The following is a 27761-nucleotide window of genomic DNA, read 5'->3' as shown; positions in this document are numbered from 1 at the left end:
ACGCACCAACATTTAGAAGATGCTAGTCTGACCCCCTCCCCAAGAGACTAAAGGAATTCTACGGGCAGCCGAACTGTGCTAAGCAGTACCCTGAACCCATCAATTAAATCCAGCATTTAGTCTTATTTTACTCAAAACTTTGGGCAGAATTTGTTTTTGGGCAAGGAGTAACACAGCAGCAGGATGGCAGAGATGTCTATGTAGAGAAGCATCCTGTAGTTAATACTGCGATATTTACAAGGGCTAGAAGCTACTTAGAAAAAACATAATGGGTTGTATCCAACAGTGTCATTCCACCAGTGCAAAGATTCTACCACTTGTGAAAACCCTGTTTTCATCCCTCCTTGCATCAAATCCAGTACCTTGATTCTGCTTGTGCAAGCGTTTGCACAATTCATTACAACTTCATCACTGTTTGTGATAACTGCTCTCTGAATGCTTGGGCAACCGCTAGTGGGACATGCAGTCAGTAGCAGAATAATGCCCTTTCTTGCACTGTTTCTGCGAGCATTAGGCTGAATACAGCCTACTACTTAGGATCTCTACAACAGGGGTGAGCAGAAGGTAGATCTCCCGATGTTTTGGAGTTCAGCTTACAGAACCCCCTGCCGGCATGGTCAGGAATGCTGGTAGCTGAGGTCCAAAGCAGTTGAAGATCTACATTCTGCCCATCCCTGCTCTAGAACCTAAACTTCACACCTAGTTTTCACATTAATGTTTCTGCACAAGGCTCAGGAGAATGCTACAGCTTTGTAACAACTTAAAGGTAGACCTGCTGATACATTCTAAAAAACATTCAGAAGCTCAGTATTATCTGACACACATGTGCCATTTTGACAAAAGATGAATGGCTTTGAGCAGGCTTTTTCTGTTGAGGGAAGCATTCCCTCATAGGTAATCAGTCAGGAGCTGCATGTCAGCAGTGATTGGAGCCAAAACTGGGTGGGCCACCCCCTTTCCCCTCTCCCTTCCAGCCAAGTGGACAGCCAGGGAAGGGACAGGTTGCACTTGCCACAGGCCTCAGTGGATTGTAGGCAGAGGGCTTTTGAAATTAGGCCTGTTTGTCTGTTGTGATTCCATGTGCAACATCTTGGGTCAGGGGGGCTGTCTTGCAGTGCTTTTCCTTGGACACACTCTTAAGCTGCGTCTCTAGGCCAGGAGTGGGCAACCTGCAGTTCTATGGCTGCATGTGAGGCCCAAGAACTGCATGTTGCCCACTCCTGGCCTAGAAACAGAGCTTAGGAGTGCATTCAGGGAGAAGCAATGCAAGACAGCCCCCCAATACAAGATGCTACAACATGGAATCGCAAGGGACAAAGTGGTCATATAGCTTGGTACCACCCAGCTGGAATTTTCCAGCCCGCTCTCTACCTTGTCCTCCCATTGTGGAGATGACCACACTTCAGATTTCCACCAGCAAAGCAATACATCCACTTTAGGATTAGAGCCCAAAGCCATTTTAATGCCATCACCAAGCTGCCTTAACAAGTTCCTTCCAGGTCACAAAGCTAAAAGAGAGGCCTGCCTGCTGTGGCCTGTTAGGAAATGGGGGTGGGGACCATTTATTTTGTGATTTCATGCAGCCTAGTCCACAAGACAGGTCAGACAGAATTTGATTGTTTTGATTTGCATCTATGTGGTATGAAAATGCACAGGTAGATAGCATCTTTAGAATGCTCCAGTATCCAGAGAGTAGGGCAGAGGACATAATTACTGTCTACTCCCTTTTAAGTATATACCACCACCACCACCACCACAAAAAAGCAAACACATTTGTAAACATCTTATTTTCAGCAGCCTCAATGAATGATTTTGGAACAAGCTACAAACAAGTCTACCATGTCTGCTTGCAGGTCTACAGGAAACCATCTCTTGCTTGCAATCTGAAATTCGATACAGCTACCATGCAAAAGAGAGAGCGTGTAGTTGCATGTGCAATGTAGTAGTGCAAGACATGGAAGCTCAGGAAGCCTATATTAGCACAAAAGCATTTCTCCAGTTTGTCTCAACCCAGAACCGTACTTCCTACAGGGTGCCTCCCACTCTGAAACTCTTTAGCACAGCCAAAGCCTTTCTTTTCTGTTAATTAGCTAGAAGTGGTATTAAAAGCAGTGGCTCAGTATATTTATTTAGTATATAATATAGCACTGTATTATCCAGTAATGCCCTTCCTTCATGGCCAGGATGCTACCTCTACTCACAAATAACTCTCAGGCCTGTTAATAAAAACAGCCTACTTTTATTGCTTCTTGATGAATGCAGGTGGGATATTAGTGACAAATTGACCCAATGTCTGTTTCTGTGGCTGAGGCAAGGTTTCCTCTCATTTTCTTTCTGCTTAATAGCACTATTTTGCCATTTAAAAAAGTGACGTAACACCTCCCCCGCTCCTGTGGAAACAGAAGCAGGCACTGGGTAGATAAGAGAGGCTATTCAGGGGGCAACTAATAGGCTACTCACCACTAATCCCTGCTCACTAGGAAGCAGTGAACCTGCAAACAGGAAATGCTTTATTGAAGCCACAGGAGCCCCGCAGAAGCCTCATTAGCATTTTGCCAATCTCCATTGGACAAGAGGACTGCAAATGCATTTTATTACAAAAGCCACACAACAAATCAGATGCAGAAAAAGAGGGAAGGACAATGAAGAAGACAATGGAATGCAACAGGCTGACAGTGTTGCCTGGATGCTGCGTAAGAAGTGACTGAATAAAGGAGGGCATTCACAGAAAAAGCTAGTGTGGGAGCAGCCAGCGTGATGGGCCCAGACTCAAAGGCTTAGAAGACAAGAAAAAATCTATTGAACCAACACAAAAAGCGAAAAGGGGCAAATGTACTCAAGTGGGGTAGATTCAAATCTTTCTACAAACAAGTTGAGCTGTTCATACCCCATCGGAGAAAAGAGGCACAGAGCTTGGAGCATAGGAACCAGGCTAGAGAACCACCTAGGGACCATTGTTCATAGCCACCCACAGCTCCCCCTCGGGGAAAGGAGGCAGGCATCAAGGTAGCATTGTGCAGCTCAACTGGGCTGTGCTATGAAGCCAAAAGGCAGCACAATTGCTCAGGCCAGAGCTAACTTGTTGTCCTGGCCCTGACAAGTCTGCTTGGGGCCCCCCAAACGCTTCTTCCGTGCCTTCTCACGAAGCAGTTGGCGATAGCGCAGACGCTTGGGATTGAGGCCATAGGCTTGGAGTCGCTGGCGGCTGAACTCGGAGCCCCCGACGTGCACCTTGGTGCCCAGCACCAGCCCCTTTCTGCCTCTCTTCTTCAGTTTCTGAACACTGGGGTGGGCAGAACAAGGGCCTTCCGAGGCAGCAGCCTCCGCTTCCATTCTTGTGGCTTGGGCTGATTCGATGCTGTTAGTTCCCTTGGGAAGCAAGAGTCCTTCCTCCTCACATGCAGGGCTAGCCAGGCGCAATGCTTTAGAAGGCGGCTCCTGACACTTGGCCTTCTCCCTGCCCTTCTTCCCTTTCTTGCCCTGGGGTTTCTTGACATCTTCTGCTTCTTCCATCCTGCAAGATCAAGTGGGAAAATCAAACTGTGTGGCTCTCGCAGGGCTGCTACTGCACTGCACAGTGAGAGATCCAGTCTCAAGGGGAACGTAGCAGAGTGGACAGAACCACCAGGAACCCCAGCTCCGAATCAAAGGTCAGATTTCAGTGGAGAAGAAAGGAACAGCCACAGAGTTTGACCTCCAGGTCAGATTATTTCCTTCTGCGCCAAGGGCCTTCAGGGCTTTCTCTGGGCCCATTCACGAGCAAGGGAACTAAAGCAGGCAGCAGCTGCCCAAGAGGAGAAGAGGCAAGCAAGCAGGGTGGCATTAGGACATCAGCAGGAAGAGCAGTTGAGGGAGATGCCAGCTTTCGAGGGTGGTTCTAGGGAAGGCTAGCGAATACAGCCACAGACAGCAGGGTGGCCATCTCATCCCCATGTCTGGATTCAGGAATGACCCTCCTCAGAGATGTCTGATTAACTTCCCCCACCCCACCCCCATTTTAATTACTTCTCACTGTAACATACAGCTTGACTCAGTCACCCGAGCCTTCTGGATTGCCTGAATAAGCCAGTCAACAAAAGCACATTAGCTGATAGGGCTAACAAGGGTTCAGGCAGCAGTGTGGAGGTGGTGCAGGATCATTGCTCATTTCAGACCATTAAACGAGATGTCCTTTGGGGGACCCTTCCAGATCTTCAGTCCAATGACTTGAGGCTCCTGGGACACCACCCAGGTTGCTAAACCTACTGCTGGAACAAAGCCCACCACCTCCCAGAATACATACTCTGCCTGAATGGATTTGAGGATCTGTTTCTTCTTCCAAGCATTTTGGCCTTTCTGCTCATAGGCTGCCTTGTCCCGCAGCTCCTCCTTCTCGGACCTGTATGGAGGACACCCCATCAGTTACTGAGAATGACAGTCCCTCTCCTGCCCCGCCCCCCACTCCCACCCAATTGTTTGGGCAGGAAACAAGAGGCTCTTTGAAGCCCAGTTTCTGAAGTACCAAGACACAAAACCAAAGAAGGCCCTCTCCCAACCTGAAGGCGTGGATTTGCCATTTGTCCTTAAACCCATTTCACAGAAATAAAAGCTTGGGCTGTATATTTTTTACTCGCTTGAATAGAAAACGTGGACCTCATCACCCATTTTCAGTTTAAAAAATGAAAAACAACAAGAAGCCCTACTACACTGGTTTCTAGTCCATATTATTGAAGACAGCCAGGCAGCAAGTGAGCACAATCCAATGAAGGCTCAGAACTAAAAGAGAGGCCTGAAAAGACTTCTTTGCCAAGTGTGGCAGCTGGAGAGCACTGCTCCCTGGCTTGGATGCCTTGCCTTGCCCTGTCCCAACACTTGCACACTCTCTGCTCTTTGACCACTGGCGCCATTCCTTGCCAGAGAACCTTCCAATTCTTTCAGAAAAAACGAAGCACGAGTCCCCAACTCTCAGTGAGCCCACAGTTGTACTAGAACCCAGAAGTCCCAGTCCCCATGCCAGGGTCTACTTTGGCACAGCAGGCTCCCCAGTTTTATTCCAAGTGGTGGCCACCCATTTACAATGCAGTCACTGCAGTAGCAGCTTTCCACCCACCCCTGCCCCTCACCTGTACATGCAGGTCTTCCGCAGAGAACACCAGCGATTCAGCTCCTTGTCATTGGCTGCCAAAATCTGGAGGGGAAAGGACCAATGGTTTCTTGCGCTTCTTCAAGTGTTACTCCAGAGCGCCAATGCTCTGGAGCGCTCACCCTGGTCTTCAGAAAAACGGATGGAACCCACCCAAGCTTCTGCTACAGGGAAAGGTTACCTCTTCGGTTGAGAGCCCATAGCTGCAAGGGACGACGGTACGGTACTTGAAACGACAGGGCAGGTCCCCTATCAGATCTTCATAGTCCAGGTGGTAGAACTCATCCAGGTACTGCTCAAACGTCTTTGACTCTGAGGAGACAGAGAGAAACGTGGCTGGGCAAGGGAGCTTTCACCACAGGTGGAAGCTGAATTATGTCCAGCTTTTAGGCCGATCCACACCCTTGAAACTATGCACCATATAGTTAAACTATGGAATCCACTCGCACAAGAAGAATGGCACCCAATGTGGATGGCTTTAAAAGGGGGTTGGACAAATTCATGGAGGAGAAGGCTATCAATGGCTACTAGTCCTGATGGCTACCTCCATATGAGCAGGAGGGTGCTACTGCACTCATGTCCTACTCGTGCGTTTTGCACAGGCTGTTTGACCTCACTTGCTGTGGCGGCAGCAGAAAAATACTCCATTTCTGCCACTGCGTCAAAGCCTCCATGCCCAAAGCAGTTCCCTTCTCTCTCAGCTCCCACAGTCCTCACATGCTGTTACCATCACCTGATCCAGAGAAAATTCTCTAAAGCCATCTAACCCACAACACATCTAATATCCTTACCAGGATCAAAGGGTTCTTTTTTGTGACTGATGGCATCTGCAAAACGTGACTTGCGCTTCTTCTTGCCTAGAAGAGGGGCCTCCAGTGTCCGCTTCTTTTTCGATGGGCCAGGCTTCTGGGTGGGGTCATAATCTGCATCCATCTGAAGGTGCAGAGGGGAGCAGAGAAACATTAACATAAACCCAGAGTAGGGAGCAGAGCAAATTCACCTCCCCAAACAGTCACACAGGAAAGACCAGATAAGAACCCAGTAGGTTCCACAGGCATTCAACGAAGAGCTGCCACCCACCGCTCACTAGGGCCATAGTATTTGCATGAGCATTTCTTGTCTTCCGTCCTCCATTTAACCCTTTTAACATATAGAACTGCTGCCTCCATACTTTGCGATGACTACAGTTGTATCCCAGTAAGGCTCACTTTGCCTGCAAATAAGTCCTAAGAAATTCAGCTTTCATCTCTCTTTTGAATGTTGAAGTTTCCAGCCCTCATGGAGGAAAGCAGGCATCTACATTCAAAAGACTTGGCAGCGAAGGCTGCAGACCCCTCATGAAAGGCTGTGAAGGGTGCAGGACAAAGCCAGTATCTTTCCCCATAACTTCAGTCATTTCTGGCCCTTTCTAGATGCCACGGTTCTTGCTAAATCAAATCTTTGGACAGTGCACTGGTCACACTGTGCATGACCCTGGCTGCAGAATGTGGTTTTCTTTCAGCCAGCATTTATCCTTCCTCATTTCCTGCAGGCCCTGGCCCTGGTTGCAGTGCAGGAGTGACAGTGAGGCAAGAGCTCCCGCTTCTAATGCCCCATACAGTCACCAGAGAGAACAGGACATGTGGTGAAAATACACGACAAACCTACCATGAAGTCAGGATCATCACAGTGTGGCTGGTACTCTTCGTCCTGCCGCAGCCACGTGTCAGCTTGTGCTTCAGCACCATCCCTTCCTGTCCAGTTGTCCCAATTCCATTCATCTATATTAGGGATGGGAAGATGATCTTTGTTTTCTAAGCAATGATCCCTTGGGTCCTGTTGTTTGATGACCCCCACTCAGCCCATGAGGAGACAGTGGGTAACAGGCAGGGATCCCCTCACCTAAAGTTAGGATATAAAGAAAGCTCCCATTTGGCACACCTGTTTCTAGAACAGAACTTATCTTCCAGGAACTTGCCTTTCATAAAGTCATCTAAGCTAGTGGCTCAAATGCTTGGATGGCTCAAACACATCCATTTCATGATGCCAACTTTCCCTTGCTCCAAGATCTCCCAACATACCATCAATTCCTTCCTCCATTTCAAACTGTGGCTTCTCTTCCTCACCAACTCCATAGTACTCATCCCCGAAGAATTTCTGGAAGAAAGGAAGACACATGAGACATCCTACTGCCCAGGATGAAAGCACATCGAGACAACTAAGGCAAGGAGCTCCAGTGTCAAGGGACACATGCTGGACCTGGCCCCTAGACCAGGGATGGGGAAAGTGTGGTTCTCCAGGTGTTGTGGAACTACAATTCCTATCATCCCTCGCCGTTGACTATGCTGGCTACAGCTAATGGAAGTTGCAGTCCAACTGGAGAACCATATGCATGGTATAAAAGCTTCCTACACATCCAGAGAAGGCTTTCATCACTGGTATGGCTTTTTGTAATTAGCAGTTTAATTTGAGACAGTACATATATTGCAATAATTTATCAAAAGAAAAGCTTTTTCTGAAGATCTTTCTTCAATAAATAACAAAAAGGCTTTACCAAGTAGGAGCCCCTTGTGTGTCCCAAGGAGTCCCAAGCTATGCTTGATGGCACTGCTCCTAGATCTAACCCTATTGATCAAAAATTGTTTTACCTAAAGGAAAAACAAAGCAGGTCTCTATATATTTCACAATTTGATAGGACTACTGAAAGAGTACTAGATGCAGAATCTCCATTTCCATCGAAGCAAATTTCTATCCCTCACAGAATGGTAAGTGTAAGGAATATGCCTGCTTTTTAGCATTTGAACTTCTTCAGATTTCTGTTGTACTACCTAAAAAAAGGGGTGGGCAACTTGTGGAGGCCTGCAGCCCTGCAGTGTGCCCCACACCCTGAGATTTAGGGGTAAGCAAAAAAAGTCTTCAATTTTTTTTTTTTGCAAATAAAATGGTATCTATAACAGCTCTGGACACCATTTTGTTTTGATTTCCCCACTCCCCTCATTTTGAGCACCTGTGGGGGTGCGGGGGGGTGATCTGCATGGGGTCCATGGCGAGGGGGGGATGTCCCCTGGACCTCCCAAAATTGCCCCACCTGACCTAAAGGGAACAGCTGAACACCACAATCTGCAGCTTATCATCCCTTTACACCTACACCGAATATAGCAGCAACACTGGAAGAGTTCCAAATCCCCAGAACTGATGGATTACCTCAGAAGTTGCTATATTACAGAGTAGATTAAAATATGTGATTCTGAGAAACTTCAAGAAGGCCCAATTTCATTTAATTAAGAAACAGGTCCTTTTTATATTAGAGTGACAACTATAGTGACAATATACTTCTAGTTTATTTACACTTACTTATGCAATACCTTGTTACGAGCTTACGATGTTAATTTAAAAACCTCAGTTCTCTAGAGTTGTAGTGGAGGAAAAGAACACAAATAATAACCTCGGGTCCCTACAATCTACCTCAAATGTAAATAGTAAGACGTCTTGGGTTGTAAATAGCAGACGTTCTTGCAATCTTATAACAGTTTTGACATCAACACTACTCAAAGGTGCAATAAATGCAACACTGCTTGCTTTCAAATGGAGGTGCTGCAATCTTTACCCCAGAAAGTCCCATAGGCATCAACAGACTTTAATCCCTGCCCCCCTGCCATCCTTCTTCAAAATGTCTTTAATGAGAAGTTAGGCAGGTTCTTTCATCAGTGCTGGGAGAGCACATGTCATGAAATCAGCAACTGTGCTCTCCATTAAGCATCAACTAGCCAGCCAGACACATAGGTAAGCTCAGAGCCCTGCTCCCATGGACAATGGTCTTTGACAGACAAGAGCTCGTGAAAGGGTTCAGAAACTGAACTTTGAACCACAAGTCCTTCCCTTAAAATCTCATCTTTGCCATTAATTCTTTAGCTGGCCTAGGGCAAGCCCCTATTCTTTGTCAGCTTCAGCCAGCCTTCCCCCTGCTGCAATATCAAGACAATACTGTATGTAAAACAGTCTGGACATTTTAAATCGCTACGTGTAAGAAGCATGCTATTATTTACAATAGGGAGGGCCCTGGCTGCCAGAGAGAGCCCTGGGCTGCATGGAGAAGAGGTGCTCACCTCCATGAGCTGGTCGTGATGGGCGGGGTCAAAGTCCCCTTCGAGATCCCCCTCCTGGAAGGCGCCGGCTGCACTTCCAGTGATCTCGCGCAGCTTCCCCAGGCGTTCCAGGATCTCCCGGCGTTTCAGGTTCTTCAGCTGCTTCAGCTCCTCCTGCTTGTGCTCCCTCTCCTTTTAAGATGGGCAAAGAACAATATTTGGGGAAAGGCCGCTGCCTGGCCAACCTGGCAGCCGGCTCCACATTAGGCAAAGGTTTTGGCCTTCCCACCCAGCCAAAGGGAGCCAAGACCATCAGCCACCCAACCCCCAACAGAACTCACTTTCCTTTTGCGCTCCCGGATCTCCTGGCGCTTCTCTTTTCGGCGCTCATCCTTCCGGCGCACTGAAGTTGCAATGATGCGGGGATAGGTATTCACCTGGCAGGTGGGGTGGGGGGAGAGAAGGAGATGGAATGGGACATACCTTCAGCTCCCACATTCTTCAGATAGAGTGGGAGAAGGGAGCCCAGGGGTACACCCCTCAAATCCTCATTCTCTTCATAGAAGAGATCCTGCACAGACTTGCCCCAGAGCACCGAACAGAGACCCATCCGGGCAAGGGATACTGCCCTCACCAACTGGGCCTCTGGCTCCTCAAAGCGGAAGTTGTACTTGCGCTCAAAATCCTCTTGCTTCTTTAGGAACAGCTCGCCCTCATCTGATGAGTCCGACACGTCCAGCTGTGTCTCAGATAGCCTGGGGAGAAGCAGCACAGTGGGGGAAGAATGACTACAACATAAGCCAAGAACACACGAATGGTGTCGCATCTTCTACAGCTGTACAGAATACAACTCAGTATCCACCAGGGAGCTGTAAGTGGAAGTGGCACCATCCCAGGACTCTGTGCACCTTCCACAGGAGGTCTGTCAAAATCGTAGCTGGATCATTTTCTAGAGTATGGCTGTGCTTAAGCAGATGAGGAGTGATTTCCGTTTCAGTGAGCCCATAAAAGCCGACACCTGATCAAGACCATCACGGCCCAGACTCAGAAGTCTGAGCGTCTCTGGGGTGGGAAGCGTCCCCCTGCCACCTGAAGGTACCTACGAGATCCCATCATGCCCTCAACTCTAGCCATATCAATAAAACACCTTTAAACTGAAACTCCTGTAAGGGTCTCTCACCCACCAGCAAAACCCAGCACTGTCCTGAGACATCATGGGATGCATCCCCTTGACGCAGCAGCTCTGAAAATGCCAGTGAAGTGGCCAGCTAGAAGACACAGAGAGCCTCAAAAAATATGGTGACTGAATCAGGGAAAGAGCTGCCAAAAATATAACATCTGAGGTAGCTGCCAGGGAGAGGGCGGGGTGCAGAAACGATGTCCATCCGGCTTCAGCCTCAGATGTTTCAGACTTCCAGAGGCCACGGACCCCAGCAGATGCATTCAGCCTGGCTATGTCTCACCCCTGGCAATAACCCAGCGGCCATCTTTCATGGCTCCCGCTCTGATTGGCCACAAGAGCAAACCATTTTCTTGAGCAGCCAACGGGAGCCAAATCCGAGTCTCTGGGTGGACTGCAGAGATCGATACAATACAGTAAGTTACTATGTTGTTCGCCTGGTGACCACTTGGGAAAAGGGGTGGGGGAAGAAGAAACAGAAGTTGCACCAAGCAGGATTCAACTTCTACTTAAGTGGCAATTTTAGGTTGGGAAACTGGGAACAAGAGAGCAAGTGCTTATTCTGAACCTAGAATAGGGATTCATGAGGTTATCAGATTTCAGTGTCAGTCCAATGACGATATCAATAAGAGTCAATAGCAGCCTTCCCCAACTTAATGTCCTTCAGATGTGTTGGACAGCAACTCCAGCTGGGAATGATGGGAGATGTAGTCCAACACATCTGGATGGCACCACGTTGAGCTAGAGGAACAAGAATTATCGCTGCAGTTGTTACAATTTCACAAAGATGTTCTTTAAGGGTTGGCTAGAAACTGGAAAAGCTGAAAATACTTTCATGATTATGGTATCAAAATATGTCTTCTATTACCATAACAATCCAAAAACCTTTTCAGGCTTTTTAGGCGAAAAGGCAGCAACCTTTTCATCCTTAAAGGCCCACTGTGTCAAGTCAAGATTTGGCAGCCTGTGAAGTGACTGCAGATCTACTGAGAAAGGCAAGAGAGACTGTGTGGGCACAAGCTCAACAGCAGTAGCTGCAGGAACAGACCAAATGTCAAAATCATGTAATCAAAGCAGGGCAAAGTGAGGTGGATTTAGCCCACCTAATCCAAGACTGAGGAAAAACCTGCTCCCACCTTCCCGATTCTTTCTCTGCCAACGCCCAGTTCATGCATGCGAGCATGCCAAGACAGCACACTCTTTTGCCAGAGTTCACGTGCTGCTTTGATGAGAATCAGTGGAGCTGTAAGACGAGGAGCTTCATGCAAAGAGCTTGGCACGTAGAACCACTCCCACTCATTTCTGGGATTTGACTGTATGAAGAAATAATTTTGAACGACCAGCTCTACCAATAATTGGCAAGAATAAAATTACCCTGATATGTGCTCGAAAGGCACATTCAGAGGTTATCAGCCTCAATTAAGTCTTATTGTATAACAGGAGAGGGCAACCTGCAGCCTTTCACCCAATTTCACGCAGCCCTCAATTTAATTTCAAAAGCCCTCTGTGTCTGATCAGTTCAGACATCTGAAAAGAGTAACCTGTCCCTTTCCTGGCAGCCCACTGGGGAGAAAGAGAAAAGGAGATGACAGGAAGACGAAAGGGATGATTCATCCACTTTTGGCTCTGGCCCTGTCCACCACTGACATGTGGCCCCCAACAGATGACCCACGAGGGGATGTGGCCCACAATAGAAAAAAAGTTGCCCACCCCTGTTGTATAAGTTCACTTGAACACAGGCCTGTGAAGACATGCCACCAGTGGAGGAGGAAAAGGGGAACTCCTAATTTTTTTCCCTTCTTCCCAGCTCTGGGGAGAAAAAAAATCAGGGAAGGTTAAACTCTGTCCTCAAAGAGCTTCAAAAATCCATTGGCACTCACCCTTCCTCCTCCTCTTCCTCCTCTCTAGCGCTTGCCTCCTTGTAGCGCTTGTTTAGGATGTAATCCCGCAGGAATCGCTCCCCCTCATCTAGTTTGGGGTCATTCCAGTATTCTTTAAGGGGTGCCTGGGAAAAGAGTTGGTGTGAGACAGGCACAGATGAAACCTGAAATAAATTTCCCGGACTGGAGACCTAAGCAAAGTTCATCATCAAATTCACACTCAAAGATGACTTTGACATTATCTTGCATCTCTTCACATAAGAATGATCTAAAAAACTCCTATCAATGGCCATTTCATCTCAGCAGGGCAAGATATAGGGGATGGACACATACAATCATGGGGCAAGATGGAAAAGCATTTGCAAATTCAGAAAGATGTCGCTTCAGCCACAGGCTAAGAGACCCCATCAAGTTGCAGATTTAAACAGTACTCAGTCCACAACACCTGATACTTTCTCCTCCAAGATGAGAATTTCCATTCCATTACTTTATTGCAGTGGTTAACAGCTAGATTAGCCAGACGGCCATTGTAAGAAACAGCACAGAGGCAAAGGGCCAAGTCCCTTCCCTGTGCTTACTTCTGCTCCCAAATGAAAGCCCTAGACCAGCATACTCACTGTCCTAGGAGACTGCATGAGAAGGTGCAGCCCTCATGTATTTCTGGAAATTGCCACTGACCCCTGAAGCCAGTTGTAAGAACCTCATCTAGGTTTAAGATGTCACTTAATTTGCCAGGAAGCAGCCAGGACTTCAAACAGTTGTCATATGCAGCCATATCCGGCTGCCAGCCACTGCAGCCCGCTGTACAGACTCATCCATGGATGGTGGTGGTGCCCAGCCCATTGCTCACCAGGTCCTGAAGTTCCTCCTCTGCTTGTGACTTCTCCTGACCTTTCAACCAGCTGATGTAGTCAGCCTCCTCATGTTCCTGGGAGAAGAAGAGTGGGTAGAACAGAGAAAATGCTGACATCAACCACTCCAACTTGACTCAAATTTATTTATTAAAAATATTTGTAGGCTGCCTTTCAGGGCAAGAACCCTCCCAAGGTGGTGTGCAACATTAAATGCATATAATAAAAAAAACCTGATGTGACAATAAAAAAAGCAAACGTTCCAAAAAAAAGAAAAGCCAGTATAAGACAGAACCTACAACACAATTGCAGCAATAACCCAGTCTGATAGAACATAATACGGGGAAGGCCAGAATAAACAAGTAAGTCTTCAGGGCATTCTTAAGAGCAACTTATTCCAGAGGTGTGGGGCCACTGTGGAAACGGCCCTCTCTCATGTACTCACCCACCTAAGGTGGGCAAGTGAGAAGGGCCTCTCTTGCTGATCTTAAAGTGCTGGCAGGCTGATATGGATGAAGGCAGTCCTTCAAGTAATTTGGTCCCAAACCATTTAAGGGCATAAAGGTCAAAACCAACACTTTAAAATGGCAACTACTTTTACTTGAACGTTTCATCACATTTCAAATCCATCCTTGGAGGTAGGCAACTATTTATTTATTGAAATATTTATTCCCTGTCTTTTGGCCCCTCACCCCACCCCCAATAGAATCAGACACCTACTAAATAGAAAATTGGCTCCAGAAAGAAGGACATCTTTGCTCATCTTAACCCAAGTTATCAAAAGCCAGACAACACCAAAGCCAGCTCACAGAATGACTGGGTGATAGTCAAGCTCAGATTTTGGGTGTCTCCAGGGAAGCGAGTTCAACCGTTGTGGGGCAGTGAAGGAGAACACCCCTTCACATTACCTTAGTCTGCATCTCAGCAGACCTTTGTGACCATCTCTATTGTGTGCTGAAAACAAGCTACATAGGGTGCAATCCTATGCATGTTTAGACAGAAGTAAAGTCCTACAACTCCCAGCATACCCATGCTGGGAGATGTAGGACTTTTTCTGTCTAAACATGCACAGGATTGTGCCCTTAAGCTTTTATTGGCAGAACTTTGTGTATTCTGCAATTCCATGCTAGTACAAAATTTGGTGCTGGGTGCAAAATTCAATATTCTAAGTTTTTGAGAGGGGAGGGGGAAGAGGCAAATTTCTAGCCCTAATGGCTTGAGAGGGGATGGGCAAAGTACATCCTTTAGTTCAAACATCAAAATCAGCACTTTAAATTGTGCTGGTGAAATATCAGGGATCCAGTGCAGTTGTTCCAACACTGGTGAAATGTGAACCCATGACCCACCTGTGGTAGTAAAGAAGGGGTTACCATGCTCTGCATCAACAGAAACTTTGAGGGCATCCAATGTAAAAGATGCTACAGCAGTCTAATCTTGACCTTATGAAGCACAAAGACATCCAGTACACTTGAATCAGGAAGGAACTGTCATGTGCCATATACAAGCAAAATGATGAGGTGTCTTACTATCTGAAGTGATCTCTTGTTCTCCAAATTATCTGGGGAATTGTGAAGGGAAGTGTATTGGCCCCAGGCCTGTAGTTTTAGAGGAGCTTAGAGATCCATAATGCTCTCGGACTTTAGGCCATCAGCTGCAGTTTTTCTGCTAGTAGGCCTCTTGATTGGTAAGATGAGTCAAAGGTCGATATCGCCGCCTCAGCACATTCCATGCTAACGAGCACTGGTCTTATCAGGGCCTAGGATGCACTTGAGAAGTGAGGCTCTGTTTAGGCCATGGTTTACAAGTGTCTGTGCTGGGAAAGTTCTGATTGTTTCCCCTCTGATGTAGGGCTGTTAGCCTATGCTGGGAAAGTTGCAGATGAACGCTAATTAATGCTTGCTGCTGCCATGCTGCCTCACTGCTAACATGTATGGTATAAGACCCATTGTACCCCTTGGCTCTGTGTTCAGAGAAGCTGTCTGATCCAACCACTGGGTGTGCCTGTGTGCTGTAAGTACTCAATAAAGTCTCCTTGTAAGCAAACCTGGATCTGGCTTATCATTACCTCAGCACCTCCAAACCTTAGCAGCCCATGGCTGGGGCAATACAACTGGCACAGCAAACAGGGTGCCAAGAGACCTGGTATGTTCAGATTCAAAGGGAAGGAGGATGCGGTTGTCGGTGTGCAAAAACAGGCTGTCTGCAGTTGGAGCTGTGGGGTCCGGTCGCAAAGCAATCGGCGATCCTGAGCGGACCGGTAGCATGCCCAGAGGTCAAGAAGGACTGCACATCAGCGGCTCTGGAAACTGCGTTGGAATCTCTGCAGCTGGAAAAGTGGTCAGCTAAGGAGGCGCAGGGTGCAGGAACTCTGGCATGGCTGTTGCTGACAGCATTGCAAACTGTCGGGCAGAAGGAGTTAAAATGGAGAGAGAAAGCAGAAAAGCTCAAGGATGAGCTGGGGAAAGAACAAGATCTGAGGCTGTTAACTAGAGAAACGTTGCAAGACAGCCTGGCCTCCAAAGAGGCGTGGGAGCATAAGGCTGAAGAAGTAGCCGTTAGGCTTACACCGAGCTTGGAAGAATTGCCCAAAGAGTGCCAGAGTGCGCAACATCATCACCTCGCCTGATTGGGATGAAATCCCTAGGAAGTGGAAATTGAAGATGAAGACCCAGAAGATGAAGACGAAGAACAGAGTAAAGGTGAAGAATCAACACCCTGAGCACGGGCTAGACCCCTCTTAGAATGGAAAGCGCACAAGAGGACGGTCCCGAGGCAGAATGAAGCAGAGAGACCACGATGAAGATCTCAGTCATGGTAATAGTGTTTAGCTTTGGACTGTTTTAGAATTTCATAGAGCCTATAGCTACTGACCATCAGCTATATGATTTCTGAAGAGTGTAACCATTAACCTTTTGCTGTGGGATTCCCTGCAATAAAGAAATTTCACTGATCTGAGTGTCCAGTGTCAGACTGCCTGAGCGTGTGTGCTGGGAAGATCAAGAAACCTGACAGCGTGTTCTTAGCCAAGCCAAAAACGCTACTATCACGCTCCTGCAAGCTGCAACAAACCTTGTAAGCTGGGAGACCCAACCTGATTGAGAAAAGAAGATATTGTAGTAGCTGTCTCCAAAAACAGCGAGACCTGTATAGCCAGCTAGCTGACGCTGTAAATTATGTTACAACTACAAACTAAGACTGTTTTCCTGTTTGAGACCCCAGCAGAAAAAGACTGACCCGAGTCATCTGTCGCTCCTGACAAAGCAAAGATTTGGTTGCCCTGTACCTCATCGTGTCTTGTGTCGAACCCAGGATTTACAAATAACAAACAAACTGTGAAGTTTTACTTTCAAGCCCTGCAAATCACCCCGCTGTCTCCCAAAGAAGATTGATGGCTGCATAAAGAATGCAAGTCCAAAGCGACCCCCATCTCCCGGTAGCGTCCTAAGTTTCGGCACTCTGCTTAGGTGTGTGCGCCAAGTGAGGGAGAAGACCGGGGGGGGGGGGTGTCATGCTGTGAATCCCTGGCTAGCCTATTTAGTGATTGATAGCCCCAAGAATTTTTCCCCTCACTCAAGCCTCAGGTTCCTTAGTCCTTGTTTGAGAAGCACTGAAAAGTTCAATTGTTGTTCCCTTGCTGTTAAGAGCCATGCAGTTCAAAACTGCCTTGTAACTTTAAGTTTACTTTTGCAAAGGGGAGGGAATCATAGCCAATTATAGTGTATAAAGCCAGGCGAACAGCTTTAAGAATGACAGCCAGTGTAGATCCCTCCTTTTCTCCTTGCAAAAGAGTTGGTTTTGTTGTTTTTAATGTGTTTGAAATAGCTTAAATTTAGATTTCCAAGTTAGATTTCAATTAGACCCAATGAAAGCTCAGAAGCACTGGCAATGTGTTTACAAGCTCCCTAGTTAGACAGTCGCTTCCCCTCAGCAATCTCTGAGCAGCCAAGCCAAGGAAGTGTGAGGAGAGGGGAGTAAAACTTTTAGAGTGAAGAGGCACTATAAGAGCAAAGATAATGTCAAGCCCAGCTTCAGTAATGCAGTGAGCCTTGTAAGTTATAGCTATGATTTGATTAGAAGCAGCCTGGAAGAGTTTAGGCCTATTCAGTTTCTGGAATGTCAGAGTCTGTGTGAGCTTATCTCTGCGTGTTCTCAGAGCGGAGCCAGGGGGAGTCACCCAACTCCCTGTCCGCCGCTGGTGTAGCCTTGGCGGGCAGGGAGGCTGGAAGATGTCTGTGAGAACCTGACAGAGGTGGAGTGGGATATGCAGAAAAGTTGCCCAGGTTGAAGCATCACTGCTAGAGAACTGAGCAGTGCTGCTCTGTTTAGACGGAAACCTTACTAAAAGGCTAAAGGCCCTTGTCTGTTGGGGGATGTGGAATGAGTTCTGGCAGAGGGAAGTCCAAAAGTCGTAGATCAAACCCAGCCTGCCGTAAACTGAGCTGACTACAAACACAGACACACAATCCACAGCAACGAGAGTTCAAGTCTATGAAAAGCCCCACAGTACTTTCCATGGCAAGTCTTTAACAGTTCAAAGTTCCAGTCCATGTGCAGAGTTCTTCTAAAAGTGAGAAGATACATCACCTGGAAGAGGACTCCCTCTTCAAACCGATTTCAGACAGGTTTCAAGGAATCGGGAGGTGGGGGGGTGGAAGCAAGTAGTTGCCGTAACCGTGACTGTCATTGATAGCTTTATAGCTTTGTGCGCTTGCTTATATATGGCTGTCGTATTTTAAAGTATACAGTAAAATAGTTATCAATCCCCTGGTGATCAAACGGCAGGGCAAAGAAGATCCAGCCCTCTGGGTAAGAAGAGATTGTGCTGTGCAGACTCAATCGTCCTTTGATCATCTGGGGGTGGAGTGTATTGGCCCCACGGCTGGGGCAACACAGGAAGATGATGGATTTCCCGCCCTTCTGAACTGGACTCCAGAAGCCTGACCCTGTTTAGATGAGCACAAGCCAAAGGAACCAGGAAAAGCTCAACCCTCCCCCCTCACCGCGGCCGCAGCCTCCCCCCACCCACGCACACACCTTCTCTTCTTTAGTTTTGACCCGTTTGTGCAGCAAGGCTGATGAGCTGCCACCGTCACCCTCTTCATCATCACTGTCTGCCACAAACGTCTGGAAACTGCACAGGAGGCAAAGGCAGGCTTAGCATTCATTCAAGGCCAAGGGGCTCTGAAGCTGAAATGGTTAGATCCACGACTTGGAACGGGGCCTAACAGCTGTGAGAAACTAACAGACCTGTGGGGCAATCATTATTTTGAGCTCCTCCAACAGCCCACCCCCACTCTGATCTGGGGCAACCCTGAAGAGGCAAGAGACCAGCAAAGTCCTATATTAAGGTTACCACGGACAGAAGAGTGCTTACTTATTGACGCCCCAGCTGAAATGGCTTGGGAAAAACCTAGTTCAAAAGAACAAACTAGGGCTTAGACTGAGCCAGGCCTCGGCCCCAGAATCTATTTTCAATGCTCAGTCTTAGGAGATGTGAAGCAAAGAGGCAATGGGATGCTGAGCATGATGTGCACTTCCCTCCACATGAAATAACCACAGCCTAGTCCCCCACACGTGGCACTTGGAAACATAGCTTCGAGGAAGGCTTGATCCCCAGTTGCACCTCTCTTTTTAGAAATTAACCACTAGAAAGGGAAGACATACCACATACAAATACCAACTGGGAGGGATAACTTAAGCCTGTTGAAGCTCCTGGCTCCCAGATGACCCCCCAACTCCCAGTTCTTGGCTCACCTCTCCTTAAGCTGCTTCTGTTCTTCTATATAGCTCTAGGAAATCGTGGGAGGGAAGAGAAGATTAACATAGGATGCCACAACTCTTTATAACTTTTCCAGAATGGACCGAAAATTCCCTTGGCCAAAAACACAATGTTCTCTAGCTGTACAGGGAGCCCACAGCCCAGTTCATATATGGGGACCATTACCCCGAATCCACACAGACTCCCAACATGTCTTTCCCAGCCTCACCTTTTGATTTTTAACTGCTACTCCTTCCTCATCCTCTTCATCCTTGTATTTGCTGTAGGAAAAGAGAGGGTTACTGAGTTGACAGATCCCTCCCCCAAACAGGAAACTAGGACATGGGGACAGCACACAGAAACCTGCTGTGCTTTATCCCAGTTGAAAGAACACACAGTTTATCTAGCTTATCTGCATCTCTAACTCAGCCCTCCCACATTTGATAAGGTGCTCACAACCAGGTCCAGATACAGGAATGGCCTAGAGATAGAAGCCAAAGTGCTCATGCATTCACCCTCCTGGCTAGCCTGGTGTGTGCATGCTTAGCGTTCGCCAAATGGTGGGGCAAGTGCCTTCCTGATCTGCTCAGTCCAGGCCACTGTACAAGCTAAGCACAGAAAAGAGAATCCAGCTTCTCTACAGTGGTGACAGTGGGTGGGATTGTATGAAGACTAGAGCCAAGACAAGTATCTACCAATATTTGACATCTGGCAAATTTTGTAATTTCAGCATGCCTCAAACATAACATCTGATAAGTTGCTGTCATATACTAATCACTGTTGCATGTTATATATCAAATGCTGAGAGATGCTAAGTACCATTACGCATCAAAGTTACACACCAGTAACTTTCTGGCTATCTTCCAGGAAACCTGCTTTCTTTGGAAGCTTACCAGGGTGCTTTAACAAGCTTCCTTGAAACAAGTTTGTTCACCAAACTGACCTTCCCTTGTAATGCAAAGCCATACTGGAAATTATGCATATGTTCTAGGCCAGGGGTAGGTATCCTAGTGAACTCATCAGATTTTTTTTTGTACTACAACTCCTATGAGCCCTAGCCAGCAGGGTCAATGGTCAGGGATTATGGGAGTGGTAGTTCAAAACCTGTGGAGAACACCAGGTTCTAGGCCTAGGGCATGCTCACAGTTCACAACAGGAGATGGAAACCTAACACTGTCTCATGCAAGCCCAATGTGCACCCTCAAGCATGCCCAGAAATCCTCTGCAATGTGCCAGGTTTCTGTGGCAGACATAAAGAGGCTCCTTGCCGAACAAGCCAATGGGGAAAATACTTTCAGGGATTAAAGAGCTTGAAAACCACTAAGATATGTCACGTTGAAGTAGCTATTAATACTATTAAATATTAAGACCACTGCATGTCAACTATAAATCACTGTCAAATATTGAAATTATATATCACTGGATATCAAACACAGATATCGCATATTCAGAGAATATTCCACAAAATCTTGAGCCGTCAACTACCTGGAGAACGTTTTAACACCAACTTTTACAGTGGAGTATTTTAAAGAGAATGTCCGGGAGCAAATTAGTTTCAGCTCCAATTAGAGCTTAGTAAATGCCAAGAAGAGCAGTTACAGCTAAGCAACAAACTCATGGAGGGGAGGGCTGCTGTTCCCTGTGACTTGAATCCACATCTGAGGGACAAGAAATATGACATATTGGTAGTCCTGTTGCAGTTGTAACAGTGCTGCACAGTTGCTAGAGGAGTTGACTGTGGGGAAAATGCAGAGGTTGACAAATCTTGGCTGGCCTTGGTAGCCAAGCCCTGCCCTTACCCATGAGGGAGGGATGGTGCCTTGTCTCCAGTGTCATGCAGAACTCTGAAAACACCTGGTGGGTCTCCAATGCACAGCATAAAGTCAGGGAAGGCCCTGATGCCCAGCTTGAAGCATAGGGGAGAACTGGAGTTTCCATACTCAGAAGCACAGTGCAGAAATAGAAGAGCCCCAGGCCTCTGCCCAAGCTAGGATTGTCCCCACAGTTGTGCTGCTCTTGGGAGGTGCTCCCAACTGGTCTAAGAAACACGGCACTACTCAGATGAGCCCCAGCCTTCTTCCTAAGCTTAGAGCTGGGCAGGAGGGCTTGCTTTGGTGGGCATAGGCTTGCTGTGCTCACCAAAGGTGGGAAAGATGCTTGACATGGTGAGCACATTTGTGGACCTCTGGCAAAACCGTTGGCGACTATGGACTCCACAGAAATAGTTTTAGGGGGATGGGGACAAAGACACACACCCCTGGTACTTTCCCCCAATTTTCCCCCCAACAGAAAAAATTGATGTTTTGGGAACAATGACATCTTATAAATCCTATAAAATATATTTTTTAAAACACAAGGTTTCACTCGCACAAGATGTGTAGTATGAAGATTTTATGAAGACAGTCTACAGCTTCAAAGGACATTCCTGTTATACTGTCAGGCATGGACAGACTTTAGGCTTGTGGGATCTACTTTATTTTTACTAGTACTCCAAGGTCCACCAACCTGAGCCTGGTGCAAGAGACATACATTTAGAATTCTGAGCCCAGGAATTTGTTCTGAGTATCAGGACTGAATGGAGCTCCCAGTCCTTCCACAGCAAAATCCACATCTGGTTACTCCAGGCTTTCTTCATTTGAGCAGTGTAATTTAGGTTCAGGGAGGATAGTTTTGTTGCTCCGATTATTAAACAATTGGGAGTCAGAAATCCTTGCCGATCTACTGCAAATAATCCGGAGTTCTATCAGTAGATCTAGACCTAACTTTTTGCCCACCACTCCCCTAAGTCTACAACACTCAAATCCAAGATGCATTTCTGCATCTAGAGGGTGCTGCCATCTTCATGAGAGGAGCATACAGGGCCCTTATTGCTTGTGAATTGCTGTTTGCCTTCTTCTGGTGACCTTTGATCTAGTTTGGAAATGCTTGAAACAACTACCCTGCCATGGGCTGTCCTTTTGACCCAACCCCTTTCCACCTCTCCCCTCAAACAACTGTGATACAGACACCCTACTACAGACAGGGAAGCAAGGAGCTTCTTGCCCTGCCTTGCTGGAGGATAAGGAGGAGGTGGGGCAGAAACTGCAAAAGACCTCCCTCACATAACCCACGGTCCCCAGGTTCAAATGACACGAAAAGCCGCAGTTGTGGCTTGAATAGTCAAAATGGCCACCAGCACACACTGCAACCTGCCGTGGCTTAAATAAGCCATGGTGGGCCGTCTGATTGTGCGAACTGCCCAACTCTGTTTATTGGAGCTTACTCCCACGTAAGACTGCATAGAATTGCAGCTTCACTCTTACCTTTCAGTATGTCAGCACAGTTAGATTTGTTCTAACTAGATGTAGCCCACACAGTTCTGTGTGTCTTGGTTAGAGCTCGGTTCCCACCACAGATGTCAAATTTTTCTTCGGAAAACTTGGTATCCACAACAGGTCTTTTGCAGCTTCTGCCCCACCTCTTTCTGACTTTTGTATCCTCCAGCAAGGTAGGGCAATAAGTTCCTTGCTTCCCGGTCTGTAGCGGGGCATCTGTGTCACAGTTGATTGAGGGGAGAGGCGGAAAGGGCCGGGTCAAAAGGACAGCCAATGGCAGGATAATTGAACCCAGGGATTGTGGGTTCTGCGAGGTTTAAACAACTCATCCTGAATGCTGAATCTCTGGTTTGTTATGTCGTCCGAACACGGGGACTGTGGTTTAGGCCAGGGTTAAACAACCATGGCATAACCCTAAAACAGGCCATGGGTTCTGTGAGGGTTGTTTAACTCTGGCATAACCCATGGTCCATGGGTTCGGATGACACAACGAACTGTGGCTTAAATATTCAGGCTGGCACCTGCGGGTGCCATGGTTTCAATGAGCCACAACGAGCCGCAGCGATCATGTGAACCTGGTCAATGGGACTTGTTCCTGAGTAAAAATGCATAAGATTGCTCTTTAAAATTTCATAATTATTGTATAAGGTACTAAGTTTCAAATGATGGATTTTATGCTGTTAAAGGAATAAAATAACTTTTAAGTTTGCGAAGTATTGCATATATTTCAATGGTTCCCCAAATTTCTGCCTCCCTCCCACCAATGAACAGCAGAACACATTCTCAACATGCACTCACCCTCTGTCCCTCTTAGCTTCAACATTTATGGGAAATTTACATTTCTGTGTCAGCTAGATGTATTTAGCACTTGCTACCGTGCCACAGGTGTTTGTTGAGTTTTCCCAGGTGCCAATCTATGCCTGAGTTTACAGTTTGGGTCCACCCTAGGCTCTGGTGAAGCAGGGCCCAACCTGGCCACTACCACCCAAGCAATGACAAAGAAGATACCAGCAATTCCAAGAGGTATCGTCTGCCCCTTGAGTTGCACAACAGGAGTAGGTATCTTCAGGCACCTGCTCCCCAGTTTTATTTCAGCTTTCCATAGACAGACTGCCAGCAGATACAACTATTATCTCCAGTTCCAAGTACATAAAAATGTAACCCTACCAATATGAATTAGGTGTATGGTGCTCATTATAAAGTAAACTTTGAACACTCAAAAGACCACCCATATAACCTTGGCATTCAGATATCCATTTCAAGTTGCTGTATGGATAGCTACTGGCATTCTGGTTTATTAAGTATCTTGGAAGAAAAATAATTCCCAATTTCCTTGAACAGCAGAGGCTGCAATAACATTAACGTGTGAGTGGGCAGAAAAGCTAAGTCTAATGCTAAAGTCCTGGACAGAGTGATCTAATGACTTGTGCAGCTGCAATGACAGCACAGAGTGCAAAATATCACAACTTCATATTTTCTTATAAGAAAATGAAAAGACCTAACAAAATATAGAGCTTTGAAAGTACAAACAGGCTGTGGAACTTCTTGTGAATCACAGAATAACACCCAGTTCCTTCCCCACACCCACAGCCTCTGCCTTTACATTCTCCCGCAGTATTCAGCATTCTTTCCCCATCCCAGCAAATTCCAAGCAATGCACAGAAGTCCCTATTGTCAAAACAGAATGCGCAAGTCAAAGTCAAGCATACAAATACTGCCAATTTGGTTAACACAACAGGGAGACAGTTATTAGAATACATGAGAACGAAAGATAGTATCATTCATTTTCTGAGGCTTTAGTCATTTGAGAAGAAAAGACAGTGTGCTTCTTTCAGAGGCAGTTGAGGTTATCCCTGTGTGCCAACTCTGGGAACAGTCCCCAATGCTCTACAGAGGTGTGTGAGTGGACAGACTACCTTATGCGAGGCAATACTATTCTTCTACTACACAAATACTTTAAGGGTGCAATCCTATGCATGTTTAGGCAGAAAAAAGCCCTACAATTCCCAGCATTCCCCAGCCAGACATGCTGGCTGGGGCATGCTGGGACTTGTAGGACTTTTCTTTGTCTAAACATGCATAGGATTGCACCCTAAATGTATCCACCTTCTCACCATATAGAAGACACTAAGTAGATCTTAATTATCACAGCTAGGCAACTTGTTGCCCTCCAGATGTTTTAGTCTACCACTCCCATCAGTCCTAGCCAGCACAGCCAGCAGTGAGAGATGATGGGAGCTGCAGCCCAAAATACCTGGAGGGTCACAAGTCACCCATCCCGTTAACTATCAGAATGATAATCCAGGGCACTGCTTGTCCTCACAATGTCTACGATTAGGGAGGCTAAAGAGACACTGATGGCTGGTATGGGGGTGGAGGGAGAGAGACTGGTTTGCGCATAACACATAACTATGGTTCACTGCTAAGTGGGTGAGTATGAATGAGTGTAAGCAAAACAGTGGGCTCACTCCCCTCTCTTCATCCCACATAGCTGGGAAAATGATTTCAGCAGAGGCTAATTTCATTAGCTTAGCATAACATTTGAACCAGGAATCCTGGTTTAAAACGAACCCTGGTAAGTTTCTAAACAAGTTAATGGCAAACCATGGTTAAACTAATCAGAGGTTTTAAAAAACCAGGAACCCAGGTTCAAATGCAGTGTTAAGCCAGCATTCTTTAAAAGTGAAGCTACACCCTGCTGAGATCCCCCTCATGGCCAAATGCTTGACGTAAGCTTGTCCAGTTTCATCCACGTGCAAACTAGCTCAATATGGTGGCACAGATACTGGATTTCACATATGGATTTCAAATAACAGGTCAAACTTTTAATTGCTGATCTTTAATTGTTAAGTGCATGAAACAGAATAACTTCAGGTGACCAAGAGAGGTAACAGTTCAGGGTTCAAGATCCCCCAACTCGAGATTTAACACAGCAGACTCCCTGACCATGATGCCTTACCCTGCCTTCTCCAGGATGACCTTTCTCTCATAATCCTTCAAAAACATGGGCTTATTCATCTTCTTTACAGGTGGCTTCTCACTGTCACTGGATGAGGAGGAATCTGAGGGCAAAACCAATCATAATTGATCACCTGGCAACTCCAGTGCAAGAGTAATGACCCAACCAAATCAGGAAGTCCTGATACAGCACGACTTACCTTCCTTACTGTAGAACGTGACATCCTTCTGATAAATCCGGGGGTCTTTGGTTTTCAGTAAGGCCAGTGTGCAGTAAAAAGCACGATCCAGTTTGGGGTCAAGTTCCTGCCACATTAAGAAATGACCATCAAGTTAGGAGGGCCTACCACCGGAGAAGGTCATTGTTTAGAAATAACTATTTGCTGCCTGCCTGCCTGAGCAGAATGAAACCCGAGAGATTTTGCATTCCCACTGGGCTTAGTGGAATTAGTTTCTTAGTGTCCTTAGAAAAGGACAAAACAGCCCCATCACCTAATCTCCCAGTTCCAACCAACGAGACATCCACAGGTAGCACAGATTTTTGTTCCCAGTAATGAATGCTACTCAGGCTTCAACCTAGCACAATCTTCCCCAAGCTAGTGCTCTCCAGATGTTTGGACAACAACTCCCACCAGCTCCAGCCAGCATGGCCAATAGCTAGGGGTGATGGATGCTGCAGTCCAAAACATCTGAAGAGCACCAGGTTGGGGAAAGCTGGTCTAGCAGAAGCCCCACCCCGTCATGTCTAGCCACTGCCTCCTACCATCAGCTATGTAGAGGCTACTCCCGGTGAAGGACTGGCATTCCACACATGCGCAGGGCCACGCTTTTCTTCACTACAGAAGTCGACCCAGGAGAGCAAAACTTCATCTTCCACTCACCTCCACCTCCTCGCTAGACTCCGATTCGGAACTCGACTCCTCATCTTCGCCAGTATCCCCATATCGATCCTGCACTGCGGGGGGAAGGGAAGAGAATAACCCAGGGCGGAGTGTTACAGGAGCCAGAAAAGGCGAGATTCCTCTAACCGGCCCCTTCCCCAGGCAGAGAAGCAGAGCCCGGCCACCCTCTCCGTCACTCACGCCGCTGCAGCTCCTCTCGCCGCCGGTACTGCCCGTAACGCGCAGCAAAGGCCGCGTTGATCCGCAGCTCCGGCTGTGCAGGCATTACTTCAGCACCCCGCCCGCCCGCACACGAGGGCGGCTCGCTTCCGGGTCAGCCGTCCTGTGAAGGCGAAGGGACGGTACAAAGGCGTCCTCCCCCCGGAAGCAATTGGAGGAAACGCGGCGGCCTCTGCCAGCAGCTACAGAGCTGTCTATCAGCGGGGAACCCGCCTTCTCAGTGTCGGGATGGTTGATCAGGCCTTGTGCGCGTAGGCGATGAGGCGAAGTGGGATCTGAGCGAGGGCGCCCGGACCTCGGGACAACAGGCCGCGGCTGAACTGTTCTGGCGCAGGCACGAGCGCAAAAGGCTTAAAACAAGGAAGTATTGTGGCAGCTTAAATGAGAAGGCTTTAAAGTGCCCCGAGGCTGCCTTGTTTTAACTGCTTTGCACCCTTGCCCGAACCGGAACGAAATTTTATGAACTTTCCTGGGTTAGAGCCTGCTTCATCAGATGCATGAAGCCGTATCCTTCGCTGACAGGTGCTACTTATTTTTTTGCATGTCATCACTGTGACCCCCACAATATATCACTTTTCCTTGCATTTATTGGAATATATACCCAGCCAACGGAGGATACTGATTCATGCATCTAGTGAAGTGCACTGTAGCCCAGGAAAGCTTATGCCATAATAAAAGTTAAGTCTTTGCGGTGCACAAGCTGCTTGCTTGTTTTTGCTGCAACAAATAGGGCTACCCCTCTGCAAGGGTTAAAAGTGGTTCAGCCTAATCCTATGCATATTTACTCAGAGGTAAGTGAACACGCTGTTGAGCACACCAGGACTCTTTCCAGGCGGATTGAAAAGGAAAAAAGAGGGTGGGTAGAAAACAGGAGGAAAACGATGTTGCTAGACATTAAAACCACACATGCACACTTTTGGGGCAGCAGGACTGAAAACGCATGGCAAACTTGAGCCAAAAGGCACTGGCAAACTTGAAAGATTGCAGGCTACTTTGTGACTTGTAAAACAATCTTATGCATGTTTGCTCAGAAGTAACTCCTACAGCAGAAATTATTTCCACATAAGTGTACACAGAATTGCAAGCTTAGCTCTAATAAAGGTATGAATTTCTTAAGGCAGAGGTGGGCAACTTGTAGCCTTCCAGATGTTTTGGCCACAACTTCCATCATCCCTTGCCATTGGCTATGCTAACTAGGGCTGATGGGAGTTCTAGGCCTAAACATCTGGGGGGCCACAAGTTGCACATTACTGCATCTATTGACTAACAAGACTGTTTGCATATTTTGTGGGAAGTTCCTCTCACCATGTTCAGTGGAGCTTATTCTCCCATGGATTGCCTATCCAATGGAACCAATTATCTAGGGAGGTGGTGGGCTCTCCCACACTGGAGGCATTCAAGATGAGGCTGGACAGCCATCTGTCAGGGATGCTCTGACTTGGATTCCTGCATTGAGCAGGGGGTTTGGACTCGATGGTCTTGTAGGCCTCTTCCAACCCTGCTATTCTAGGAT

At 47.1% G+C, this 27761-nt stretch overlaps 1 protein-coding gene across 1 annotated transcript; it reads right to left on the bottom strand.

Annotated features, from left to right (window-relative positions):
• Positions 1-109: 109 nt before the first annotated feature.
• KRI1 (KRI1 homolog) lies at positions 110-26344 on the bottom strand. Its single transcript, XM_084835584.1, has 19 exons — positions 26210-26344; positions 26009-26082; positions 25328-25433; positions 25129-25231; positions 19085-19136; positions 18852-18886; positions 18132-18228; positions 13097-13174; positions 12247-12371; positions 9821-9941; positions 9528-9623; positions 9208-9378; positions 7183-7258; positions 6770-6882; positions 5914-6055; positions 5304-5434; positions 5103-5167; positions 4283-4378; positions 110-3514 (listed from the first exon to the last, which is right to left on the bottom strand). The coding sequence occupies exons 1-19, from the start codon at positions 26292-26294 to the stop codon at positions 3064-3066; spliced, it is 2217 nt and encodes a 738-aa protein (XP_084691710.1). The 5' UTR covers positions 26295-26344; the 3' UTR covers positions 110-3063.
• Between the last annotated feature and the right edge of the window lie 1417 nt (positions 26345-27761).

Source organism: Heloderma suspectum, chromosome 2 (assembly GCF_057233095.1).
Source record: "Heloderma suspectum isolate Gila_16-S chromosome 2, 16-S_ref, whole genome shotgun sequence".
Taxonomy (NCBI): Eukaryota; Metazoa; Chordata; class Lepidosauria; order Squamata; family Helodermatidae; genus Heloderma; species Heloderma suspectum.
Note: the sequence above shows the minus strand (reverse complement) of the source record. Positions and strands in the feature narration are given on the sequence as shown.